The 12895-nt window shown below is 29.7% G+C and overlaps 1 protein-coding gene across 8 annotated transcripts in view; it reads right to left on the reverse strand.

Moving 5' to 3' along the window:
* The window catches only part of LOC107442476 (probable phosphorylase b kinase regulatory subunit beta), a 63690-nt gene that overhangs the window by 4334 nt on the left and 46461 nt on the right, over positions 1–12895 (reverse strand). For all 8 annotated transcript variants that reach the window (XM_071183321.1, XM_043053836.2, XM_043053838.2 and 5 more), the window contains 5 exons: positions 9898–9952; positions 9138–9220; positions 6891–7023; positions 4552–4659; positions 1409–1483 (listed from right to left, as the gene is read on the reverse strand). In XM_071183321.1, coding sequence (XP_071039422.1) covers positions 1409–1483; positions 4552–4659; positions 6891–7023; positions 9138–9220; positions 9898–9952 — 454 coding nt within the window. The remainder of the gene's footprint in view (positions 1–1408; positions 1484–4551; positions 4660–6890; positions 7024–9137; positions 9221–9897; positions 9953–12895) is intronic.

Raw genomic sequence — 12895 nt, forward strand, 5'->3', positions numbered from 1 at the left:
ATCCATAACTAAAAATATTGTTAAGCTATTTCGCCACCGGAAAATCAATCTTTCTCCGGTCACCTTGCCATATCTTTGTAAAGAAAGGAGAGAAAATGGTACACTCCTGAAATAATTTTGACATCGGCATCTTTTGATCTTTTCATCTGGACCACACAGGTTATGAGACCCCTCTAGTTGAAATGACATCTCTCAATGCTTCTTCCCCATTGAAAATTTCATTAATTTTCTTATCAATCCGAAGATTGTATTTAACACGACTGGGGTTAAAAAAAAATAGAACAGAAGTATAATCTTTGAGGTGTTTAAATAAATGAAACATTTANTCACAATTTCACGAAAAACGGACCTTTCACAAAATGTCTGGACAGACCCCTGATGTAACTAAAATTTTTTGCCTTATCCATAACTAAAAATATTGTTAGGCTATTTCACCACTGAAAAATCAATCCTGTCACCTTGCCTCATCTTTGTAAAGAAAGGAGAGAAAATGGTACTGCACTCCTGAAGTGATTCTGACATCGGCATCTTTTGATCTTTTCATCTGGACCACACAGGTTATGAGACCCCTCAAGTTGAAATGACATCTCTCAATGCTTCTTCCCCATTGAAAATTTCTTTAATTTTCTTATCAATTTGAAGGCTGCATTTAACACAACTGGGGTAAAAAAAAAAGAGAACCAAAGTATAATCTTTGAGGTGTTTAGATAAATGAAACATTTATTCAGACACTTGATAGCTGACCAGTCGTGAATAATCAATTCCATAGGTCCTTATGACTTACAGGTATGCATTACCTTTTTTTCTGTGAATCAATGGAGGTTTTTTTTTCAAGAAGGTATTAACCAGATTCCCTATCAAATGATAAGTAGGTGTAAGGGGAGTAAACCTAATACATAATTGAAACGGACTGAGGACAGAAAGCTCCTATTCCGTATCATATGTCTAACTTGAGTATCTGTGCTAATAGAAAAATTATATTTATTTATCTGTAGCTACATCCATAATTATGTATTTATATCAAACTTCTTTATATATTCTTTTTTATCTTTCTTATAGTTAAAATAAATATTCTTGTAAATATTTATAGTATCCTTGTAGATATTATTTAATTATTTCTACTTCCTTGAAAATATTCTAAAAACAAGGTAATAAATTTCGTTATTAGGGTACACTTCCCGTAAACGGACAACTCTCATAAACAGACAAATTTTTTAGTCCCATGAATGTCTGCTTAACGGAGGTTTCACTGTATATATATATATATATTTTTTGTAAACACAGCGCTTTTGTTATTTTTAAAGAGTAACATATATGTTTGTTATTATTAAAAGTATCTTACAGAAAGATATTAGAGCTAGAGAGTTTTGTCGCAGATAGCAAGAAAAAATGAAATGGATGGTCTTACTTTATTCATGTCAATAGTAGTATTGAAGGAGAGTTCTGGATTCCTTTCAAGGATTAAATATACAACCATTATAAGCTGAAAGACAATTAAAAAAAAACAATAACACTCTTAACAACAACATTTGTGCATTGATTTTTAAAAAAATGTAAGACTATTGGTTTCTTGTTTTGTAATTTTTTTTTATTACAGGGTGCATAGCCTAATTTTTCAACAAAAAAAAGTACCTTTTAAGCACTTTTCAAACACTCAAATATTTTAAAGCTTGTTAAGTTGAAATTAACAAGAGAAAGAAAACTTTCTGTTGCTATTGAGGAAAAAAAATGTATAATGTTTAGTTGGTCCTTGTAATCAGCAAAAATTCGAAGGGTTCGATTTCAGAGTGCAAAAAATGAAGCCTGATATTGCAGGGGTGATTGTGAGCCCAAGTCAAAATTCCAGAAAATTTCTTGAGTAAAAATAAAAAAGTTTAAATCGAAAAATTTAAAAAAAATTTAAACAGGGTTTTTTCCTTTTTCTCAATATTTCTTGGTTTACCTAAAATATATTTAAAATTTTACACAAACCTATAACATTTACAAATACCTATGTCGACCTGGAGAAGTAATTAAAATTTACAAATATATCTTTTTTTCTTGAGTTTATGATTATAATAACTATTTACAGATAAAAAATGAATATTAATCTTGAATACACGCTTATAAAGTATCTGGCTCTCCCTTACAAATAAAATAAACTGTGTTTTTAAGTTCCACCTTTGAAAATTAGATTTCCAGAAACTTTTGTGATCAATGATTTTTTGAAACGTCTGAACCCTCGATCTCCGGAAACTTCCAGATCACGGTTAGCATAAAATCCGGATTTTTTCCGGAGCACAATCAGCCCTGATATTGTTAATCTCTTGCAAAATGCAGCAGATATGCGCGCGAGTGGCCAAAAATCCTTCCCACTGAATCCAGCTAAGTATACAAACATGCTGTACTCACAAGTATTTCATCAAACATGTAAAATGAATGGCATTTTTATACGCTACGAGCAGACGGCAAGTCATAATAGAATGGGGTTCAATTAATTTCGAAAACATTGATTAGAACAATGTCTTTTTGCATAATTCGGAGCAAAAATCAACATGGTTAATTAAAAATCTCATTTTGGAAAAGGAAAATTTAACACTTTTTAAAAACACCTAATGAAAAAAGCACCTTTAAGGGCTTTTGAAAAATGAAAATCATAAATAAGCACCTTTAAGCACTTTTTTAAAAAACGCTACGCATCCTATATTACAATAAATTTTTTACTTTATTTCATATAAATTTCATTTTATTATTTTATACAAAATAAAAAAAATCCTGTAGCCTCATCACCAGCCAATCGAGATCATTACCCACGAAGATGGCGCTTGCAGGGATCCAATAAATATTCTGCGGGTTAGGCTAACTCAAAATAGAATGGAAAGAACAGTTGTTAACATTAACAAATGTCACATTTCAACCGTTAATCAGGAAGTATACCTACTATAATGTCATTTGCAGGCATTCAATTAGCAGATTCAAAGTTTCCAATTTTAGTGATTTGAGGAAGAAAAAAATAATAAATATTCGTAGACATTTTCCTTCAAAGATTTAGATTAGCAAAAATATTTCATGAAATTGAGAAGTAACACTAGATGCAAAGGAAACTTTTTTCAGAAAAGTTTGGTTTAAGTTAAGTTAAGGAAAGGGATTTTTTCAGAAGTCCCAGAATTTTTATGAGCTAAAACTTGTGATACTAAGGTTTTACTGCATACATGTACTAACCAAAACTGTTAATACATGGTTGATAATCAAATCTGGAAAAAAACTCCTTGTGTTTTCCCTGTACGTATTATATACAATGTATTAAGAGGAAAGAATTACTGTGCTCTTGTATGGGCTATATCGGGATAACTATACTAATTTTAATTGCGGGAAAAACTTAAGAGTAAAACAGGAACACCTGAACATAAATAAGCTATAGTGAATGAAATAGTGTAGTATAGCTAAAATATCTTTTTTAAATGTCTCATAGATTGCCCTATTTTGTGGTCGCAATTTTCTAACAGACGAAAATAAAAAACAAAATTTACTGTATTTTTCCAGGAAAATTCAAAATTCTCTATTAATTTAGGTGACTTTTTTAATTTCCTGAATTTTCCAAGTTTTCCAAGTGGATGGGGCAACTCTGTAATGTATGAATGCAGTCAAAAATAGTTAATAAAAACAAAAATTCCTTACATTATAGAATTATAAACGTAACTATAAAGATCGCAAGTAATAAATGTAGTGTATCTACCACAACAAATATACAATCCCAATTCACTAGTATATAAGACATGTTAACTCGATTTTACGTTGGGGTACCTTTTCATAGATGAAGGTTGACATCAGGGTGCATAGCCAAATCTTTCAACAAAAAATAAGCACCTTTTAAGTACTTTTTAAGCACTCAAAAAGTATTTTTAAGCACTATATACATTAACACAATGCAAATTAATTTTCAAAGAGTTTACATGATCATGAGAAAATAGCAAGTTTCTGACAAAGAACTCTCTTCTTGATTATATTAGCCGTTATAAAACGATAGAGAGATTTTTCTGTTCGATATCAGAGGCCTGAAATTGAGAATATCTTGCAAATCAGCAGATATTCAGCAGTGTTGCACATGAGAAGGCAATAATCTCATCGAACTCAACTCAGTAGACACACTTACGGACTTGCAAGTATTTAAAATGAATGGCGCTTTCATAGGCTATGAACCGGCTGAATGGAATGCCAAAATGAATTGTGAAAATGTTGAAAAGAACAATGTGATAAGCACGGTTTTGGTGAAAATCGACATGGTAACGAAAAAAAATCTCATTTTTTAACAGGGAAAATTAAGCACCTTTTAAAAACACCTTTAAGGGCTTTTAAATAATGAAAATTGAAAATAAGCACCTTTAAGCACTTTTTAAAAAGCTACGCACCATGGGCATAGTAGATAATTACTCTTCCCAAAATAAATATTATGGAGTATCCTTCTCACCATCAAATTAATGTTCCATATAACAAAAAACAACAAAGAAATCAAAAACATATAACAAAACTAGAAAATCTACACATTATTATAGTACAAGGGAAGAAACGTACCTCAACTAATATTTGACGATATTCGGGGAGAGCAACTCTACTTAAAAACATCTCCACTTCTGTGGCAAACTTCAGATCGTAAACAGTCATCTCGGTTAAAGTTGGTTGCTATAAAGAAATAAATGACACATTATTCAAAATCTAAATCATTATTCTAAAAATTTTAATTAGTCCCTTTTGCATACTGCTGTTACAAATTAAATTAAAGATGCTTTTTCTTATTTGTTATTTAAAAGATAGTATCAGTGATGTTAAAAGAATGTATATGACTGCACCTTCTTTAATAATTAACACAGATCCATACAGAAGAAACAAGAAGTAATTTTCTGATATTTTTTTTAAATAGTTTACTTGATATAAACTGATTTATCTTTTCTTGTTAAGCTCTTTTCAATACTTTATTAGCAAGTAGTATTAGTTTTAATACATATATTACAAAAAAATAATTACAAACATAGAAATACAGTATAAGATTTTCATTAATGACCTTTGTGTTACACAGATCATTTCACAAATCTGCCAGCCAGGTGCCTGACAGTGAAGCCAGTGGTTGCAGGTTCGAATCCCGCTCTGGGCATGGATGTTTTACTCTGTGTGTTGTTCTTTATTGTGTGATGTGTGAATGTGGCCCACTCTATAAAACGGGTATCTGTGGCAGTGTGAAGTGGGTAACGTTGCTCGCCTCCATGACTTAGGTTCACAGGTGCCCACTGGGTAACGTAAAATGAGTAACACTTCCGGCACCTTCTTAGGCGAAGAACGTAAAAATTCAGTGCCTGCCGTTAAAAAAAAAAAAAAGCACAAATCTCTAAATCTACATACTAAACTTGGCAACATCATCATAGTTGGCCAGACAGTCCAATGTGGGCCAATTATGCCTTCCTCTGAAGATTTCTCCATAACGACTTCCAATTTATGTTTGATCTCCAACTCTTTTCATTAATTGCAAGAAAATCAGACTCCACTGAGTCAGCCTATCTCAACCGCAGCCTTCCCTGCTTTCTTGTTCCAGTGGGTCTAAAAAGCAGTATCTTTTTTATTGTATATTAGCACTATCACTTATTCGAATCACGTGGGCCATCCAATTCATTCCATTTGCTTTAATGTATTTAATAATATCGGGCTGTTCATAAATCTGGTACAGTTCAAAGTTAAATCTCCTTCTCCAGTTATTGTTTTCATTTACACCACGGCAGTATACTCCTCAAAGTCTTTCTATCAAATATTACCATACAATTTTCCTCCAGTTTTGTCATTGTTTAAGCTTCAGAAGCGTATGTCAAGATACTTGTCAATATTAGTCTGGTACAAATTACACTTAAAATGCATTAAAATAATTTTTAAACGCAAACACAAAATATGTACTAAGAGGGGGGGGGGATCGAAATTTTCTAGAGCCTTAAAACTAATAACCATCAAATTTATCAATTTTGGTTTGTTCAGCTTTTGAAATTTCTTATCTGCATTTCTCATTGTTTACACCCATGTGTGGTTTATGAAGAATTGTGGTATATAGAATTGCATTATAAATATCTTCTACTGTAAAAAATGCCTTTTATTAATGTAAACTTTTTTTTTATACATAAAATTGGAGAAAAAAAATATCTCTATGTTTTTCTGTGTCTTATTTAATTTACAGTCCCTTTTATTTTATATAATTTAGTACATATGCTGTCATCATGTTAATAGTACAGTCGAACTCGTTTATAACGAGAACTCGGATTTACCGAGGGAAACGAGAATATTTGGTTGGATCAATGTTAAGTNTTTCATGAGCATTAGTGTATTTCGCTTGCAGGTATCTAATAAATATTCTATAGGTTAGGCTTACTCAAAATACAATGGAAAGAACAGTTGTTAACATTAACAAATGCCACGTTTCAACCATTAATCAGGATGAAATTTTTTAAGCTGAAATTCTCAGTGCTTACACCCGTGCGTTGATTATGAAGAATTGTGGTACATAGAAAATGCCTTTTATTAGTGTTAATTTTTTTTAAAACATAAAATTGAAAAAAAATAATAAATGCGTTTTTCTGTGTCTGATTTAATTTACAGTCCCTTATTTTATATAATTTAATACATTGTTGTCATCATGTTAATAGTAGTTTTTTTTCACGAGTTAACACTTAACATTCGAACAAACTCTTCGACTACAACTATCAAAACTAAAATGCAAAACATGTCATAATTAATAGTATATATAAAATGTGAAATGTTTTTACAATAAACATTATTTATCTTAAATTTCAGGAACTTAAAGAAATTGCAATTAAATACACATTAAACAGGAGAAATATATATACATTAACATATATATATATATAAATGTATTTTACTTGAGGCAAATGATGACCTTCGACAATAATGCCCTCAGGTGTCCTTGACATTATATCCCACACACGATCATAGAAGTTTTTTGGCACCCGGCACAACGCACCCTCGATTTGACGTCTCTCGTGAATGGTCAACCTTTGAAAATGTAATGCCTCTCATGTAATTCATGAAATACCATTTAAAGAAAAAAAAAATCATTTCAAGAAATAATAATTATAAAAAATAGTACAAAAACAATTCAAACATAATATTCTTGACTCCTTAACTCTTAATAACCTTTTGTAGTTTAATCTAGTATTTTATTGCACTACAAACCAATTTTTTCCCCAAATGACACAATAGGAAAATATAACATACTCAATAAGTCTCCAGTCTGATACATAAACAGCTAACAGAACCATATGATTTCTGAGCCGTAGGAACTTTCAAACAATAATTATCAAAATTCTAATTACAGTAGGGAACCGATTATCCGGAACGATCGGGACCATCGCTATTCCGGATAACTGATTTTTCCGGTTTTCTGAATCGCTACAAAAAGCCGTTTTTTTTATTGTTAAACCCAACTAAAAAAAAAAATATTAGGAAATAATCTTAAAAAGAAGAAAAAACGATGAAGTAATACAGTAATGATTATTTCTAAAATGATGGTATTGTAAACATCTTTCAAAAAAGAAAGAAAATCCTAAAATCTTATGAGGTAAAAAATTCATTTTCTTAAAAATGGCGGAAAATTTATAGAATTTCGTTCCGGTGTTTTGGTTTTCCGGTTTTCTGATTTCCGGATAACTGGTTCTGCACTGTATTATTATTATTAAATTCCGATAATTAGTTTAGAGGTTACAAGTAGTTTTAATGACCCTAGTTTTTTAATTTTTAAAACAATGGACAAAAAATAAATTTCGTATTTTGATTAAGCATTGTTATTTGATGGGGAAAAATATTGTTGAAGCAATACAGTGGCTTGATAGGAAACTTGATAGGCATTATGAAATTGATGATACTTGATAGGCATTATGGAAACTCTGCACCACAGAAACCAAAAATTACTGGCATCAGAGTGCATAACCAAATCTCTCAACAAAAAATAAGCACCTTTTAAGTTCTCAAAAAGTACTTTTAAGCACTATTTACATTAACAAAATAATTTCCAAATACTTTAATTTACATAATCATGATAAAGTAACTAGTTTCTGGCAGAAAACTATTTTCCTGATTATATTAGCCATTATAAAATAATCAAGAGATTTTTTGATTCCATATCAGAGGGTTGAAGATGAAGCCTGATATGGAGAATATCTTGCACACGAGAGTGCAATAATCTCACCGAACCCTTCTCAGTAGACGCACATGCGGACTCTTAAGAATTTCATCAAACATGTAAAATTATAAGTGCTTTAATACGCTATAGATCGACGGTACGCCAAAATAGATTGTGATTGAATGAATTGTTAAAACGTTCAATAGAACAATGTGAAAAGCATGATTTTGCATAATACACTCCAAAAATCGACATTGTAAAGAAAAAAAATCTAATTTTGGAAGTTAAGTTAGCACTTCTAGCAGCTAAATTAAGCACTTTTTAAAAACACCCAATGGAAAAAAGCACCTTTAAGCCTTTAAAAAAATGAAAATTGAAAATAAGCACTTTTCAAAAATGCTACGCACCATGTGGTATGCTGGTCTTAATGCGGTCTTTATGACACTGATGTTGAATGCTTTGCAAGGTGTCAGTTGCTTTCGGCATGAATGCCACGTTTACTCACACCACATCAAAAAGAACACTGAGACTACAATTCAGTTTTAATATTTTCCATATAGTTGGAGAAATATCTCCAAATTGACAATACTTTAAAAAGTTTAATAATTTTTTAAATATTTAAGTTACTTGCTAATTTTAATGTAAAACTATCAATTCTCAAGAATTCCAGAAATTGAAAGAATTCAACTAATTCTTTCAATTAAGGTAGTAGACACTATATAAAAATGAAGCATTGTGTCTAGTTTAACTTTATATCATGGCCTTTTCATTTTCTAAAGCAAATGAGTGTCAAAAAACACATATAAAAACTTGTTACATGTACATTTATAAAGTTATTACATTTATATAGTGATCATGCAGAAAATTTAGTGTTTTTTCGAAATGTCATTTAATAAATTATTTCATTCAAGTTCTTCAAATAATAACAATACAATGATGCAATTCAAAAAATAAATAGAATAGGAAACAAAATTTGTAAGAAAATTACTTTGTATTAGAACCATTTTCCGATAAAGTCAACACTCTGTACAAAACTTTCCTTAGCTCACTCGGGGATAAACTCTCTAAGGCCTAAATAAATAAAATAACTTTCAATGCATTAGACGTTTCTTCATTATTGGCAATCTCGCACCTGCCAACATTGAAAAAATAAAATATGGAGATTTTACTAGCGACACTTTTTAGTCTACGAGTAAAGTTTTGATACATCATACATAATCATGTAAGTCAAAAAGAGAAATTCAAAAGTGGAAATAATATAAGCACTGACATTTAGCAAAGTAAAAAATATGTACATAAATCTTTATCTAAAGAAGATTTTTTTTAAACTATTATTTATAATTACTTAAGCAATCAACACACTACAGTACAGGTAATAGCACCATTTGTTGAAGAATTTTACAGTCAAAATTTTTTTTTTTAAATTTCTTCAACGAATACGGAGAAATTTGGGAATATACAGGTAATCAGAAGACAGTCACAAAATACAGGAGTCTTCCTTAAAAAACAGGAGACTTGGCAGGTATGCAATTGTGTAAGTAATCAATGACTAATAATCAGAGAAGTTAACTTACAGCACTGCTTTTTCTATAATCGAGAAGCAATTTTTACTGCATTAAAACACTTTTAATTTATAACCTGCAAGTAACATGATAGTTTGATTTTAATAATTAGTTTATAAAGTTAAAAAAATTAATTCATCACATAAATAAAATTCCTTGTATTTATTAAAAACTGCAGTAACCTACTGGAGGATTGGGAGACAGGAACTTCATGTGCAATATCATAGCTTGCAGAACCCATCTGCAAAAGTAAAATATTTTCATTACTTTTTTTTAAAAAAAAGTCATAGCAGTATTAGAAAGAAAAAAAAAACAAATTTATAATAAAAGTTTGTTATATGAATAAAAAGTAATAATTTTAATTCCTCCATCTGATCCCATTATGGAGCCTTAATGTATATAGAATAAGTAAGTAGACAGCTTCAATTACCTTCAATGTGTTCAACACTAATACTATGAATTAAAGATACATTCAATGATTTAAATATACAAAATCTAATTTATATTTGCATAAGAATATTGCTAGGTCAACATCCTTGAAAAGTTATTATAACATTAAAAGTTATAGAGAATATTGTGAAACTCAATAATTTTATTATAAACAATACTATTATAAAATACAGCCAGATACAGTCGCCTATATTGAACTGTTTGAGGGCCTGGCATTTTTAGCATATTGCAGTAGTATTGTTGGAAACAATGTTTGCAATAGTACATTAGTTGCTATATGAATTATTGATTAACTAAACATGCAGAGTCTCTACAACATAATTTCGTGCCATGACAAAAATGTTAATTGGAACATTAGGTAACATTTAAAATGTTTTGCACATAATGAAGGGGTTGTGTCCATAAAACAAAAATTTTTAAATCTTTATTTTTCTTGTTTCCTCAATTTTTGATAAAAGTCGGAATTACTGTACAAACTATTTGCTTGACCATGTGCCTGTTTTTGAAACCACTTACCTTCTTTTTCTTTTAATACTCATTTTAAACACTCCTTTATAATGTGTATAATTCATGTTTAATTAAAAGTTAGAATTATATACTAATCTCATAATTTAAATATCTCTGAAAAGGAAATTTAAATCCATTTTAAACAAACTAACAACTTCTAAGCTGATCATTGTAAGCATATGAAATATAAGTTAAATTGCAGTTTAGAAGAGACTACTAAAAACTTTTACTACAATAGAATGTTCAGTACATACTGGGCTCATTATAGCAAGGTTAGACTGTATATTCTATGATATATTGAAAATTCGATATTTTAAAAAAGGCATCAAGTATATGATGCGTATCTACAATACTTAGCATCATGCATGGTAATTATTGATAACCATAATTTTTCAATAGCAATGAATAATTATAATACTGTGATAATTATTGATTGCTATAGATAATAAATAAGATAGTAAATAAGTAAGATAATAAATAAGTAAGATTATTTTAAGAGTGCTAAATACTGTCATTTTATCGCTTGTGCTTAAACTTTTGAGACACCCTCATACTTTTTTTATCATGGTAAGAGAACAGTCATGATTTTTCAGCAAATTAATAATTTTCTATTTTCCTCATATGAAAATGCATTTTTGATAGCCTTCTGTTGTTGATCTTAAAAAGAAATTTTTTACTTGTGTTTAAACTTTTCGAGATGGAGTGTACACAATTTAATAACTTATTTTAGAATCAAAATTTTCAGCTTCTCTTAAATTGCTTTTTTAAGTAATTATTTATATAGCTATATTTCTCAAAATGCTTTAAAATTTATCCCTCCAACACCAATACTTGTTATCAACGCAGAAAAAGTATTTAGACTGGAATTTTTTAATGACTATTGTGATAACATTAAAAAATACATATAAAAGATTGTATAAAAAATTAAGTTGTTTGGAATAAATGCTACTTATCTATTAGCTATTTAAAATTATTATTAAAAAGAAATTATTTTGATATAAAAAGGTGCACATTAAGAGTTGTTACTCAATTTTAGAAATAAAATTCTCTGAGTGTTTTCAATTTTTTTAGCAAATATTAACAAAATTCCTGATTTCAATTCAGGGTTGCCACAGAAAAAAAAATGAACAAAATAGTTGCTTTTAGTAGCCTAAGGCATGAAAATAGTCGACTAAAATTATGAAAATAGTTGCCTAAATAAGAACAAAAATTTTCAATAATATGACTAAAATTTTATTAAATGACTTCATTGTAATATACCATGATCCATTTAGTCAAGTTGATGGCCAATATGATAATTTTTAAATAACGCATATCAGGTCACTTTTCCAAGTCCCGGCTCACTGAATATAAATTCTATGTTACATATTATTGGATATATGGTCAAGTTTTAAAAATCGTTATCGCTTATAAGGTCATTTTTATCTGAGGTGAGGGGAACTCTTTTCCAACAAAGGCCCNTAAATAAACGTTAGTGTTCTAGCACTAAATTTTTATAAAAAATAAATTTGTATATTTGCAGAATTTTAAATGCTAGAATTAATTTAGAAAAATAATTTTTTGTTAAGAAAACATACTATTTCTATTGATTTTTCTTTTCAGATAATTTTTCCTAAAATCACGCAGAATTTTGCAGCAATAACTGTTGAAAAGACGATTGAAAAGAAAAATAGATCCACAATGGAATCTGCGCAAATTGAGCGCATTAAAAAGTGATGACTCAAATTTGCAATTCAATATTTTTTTATTTTTTAAGAAAAAAAATCATTGTGTTCAGAAGCTATTGCGAGCCGCAAGTTGTCAACCGAATTTATGCTAAAAAAAAAAAAAAATTGCTAGGAGCACAGAAAAGTCTCCCAATAGTCTCAGTTTGCTGAAAATAAACTGCTGTTTGTAGAAAATGCAACACCATGAAAGAATCATCAGAATCAAATGAAATTTAATGCAGAAACGACTTGTACTGATACAAATAAATGATGAAATTTTCAAAACAAAAGAAACAAATTAAGCGTCCGAAATCAGTATTTGGTGCAGCCACCACGCGCTGCAANATAATGTGTACTATTTACCTGCTAAGTTATGAGCTGCTAATGAATCGGTTAAAAAGTCACCCAGCTTATAAGGTCACTTTTGCGATGTCCCTTAGGGTGACCATACATAGAGGTCTGACTGTATTATTTTTTCCCCTCATAAATTTCATAATAGCCAACTGTCTATTATAATGCAC

The sequence above is a fragment of the Parasteatoda tepidariorum genome, chromosome 1 (assembly GCF_043381705.1).
Source record: "Parasteatoda tepidariorum isolate YZ-2023 chromosome 1, CAS_Ptep_4.0, whole genome shotgun sequence".
Taxonomy (NCBI): Eukaryota; Metazoa; Arthropoda; class Arachnida; order Araneae; family Theridiidae; genus Parasteatoda; species Parasteatoda tepidariorum.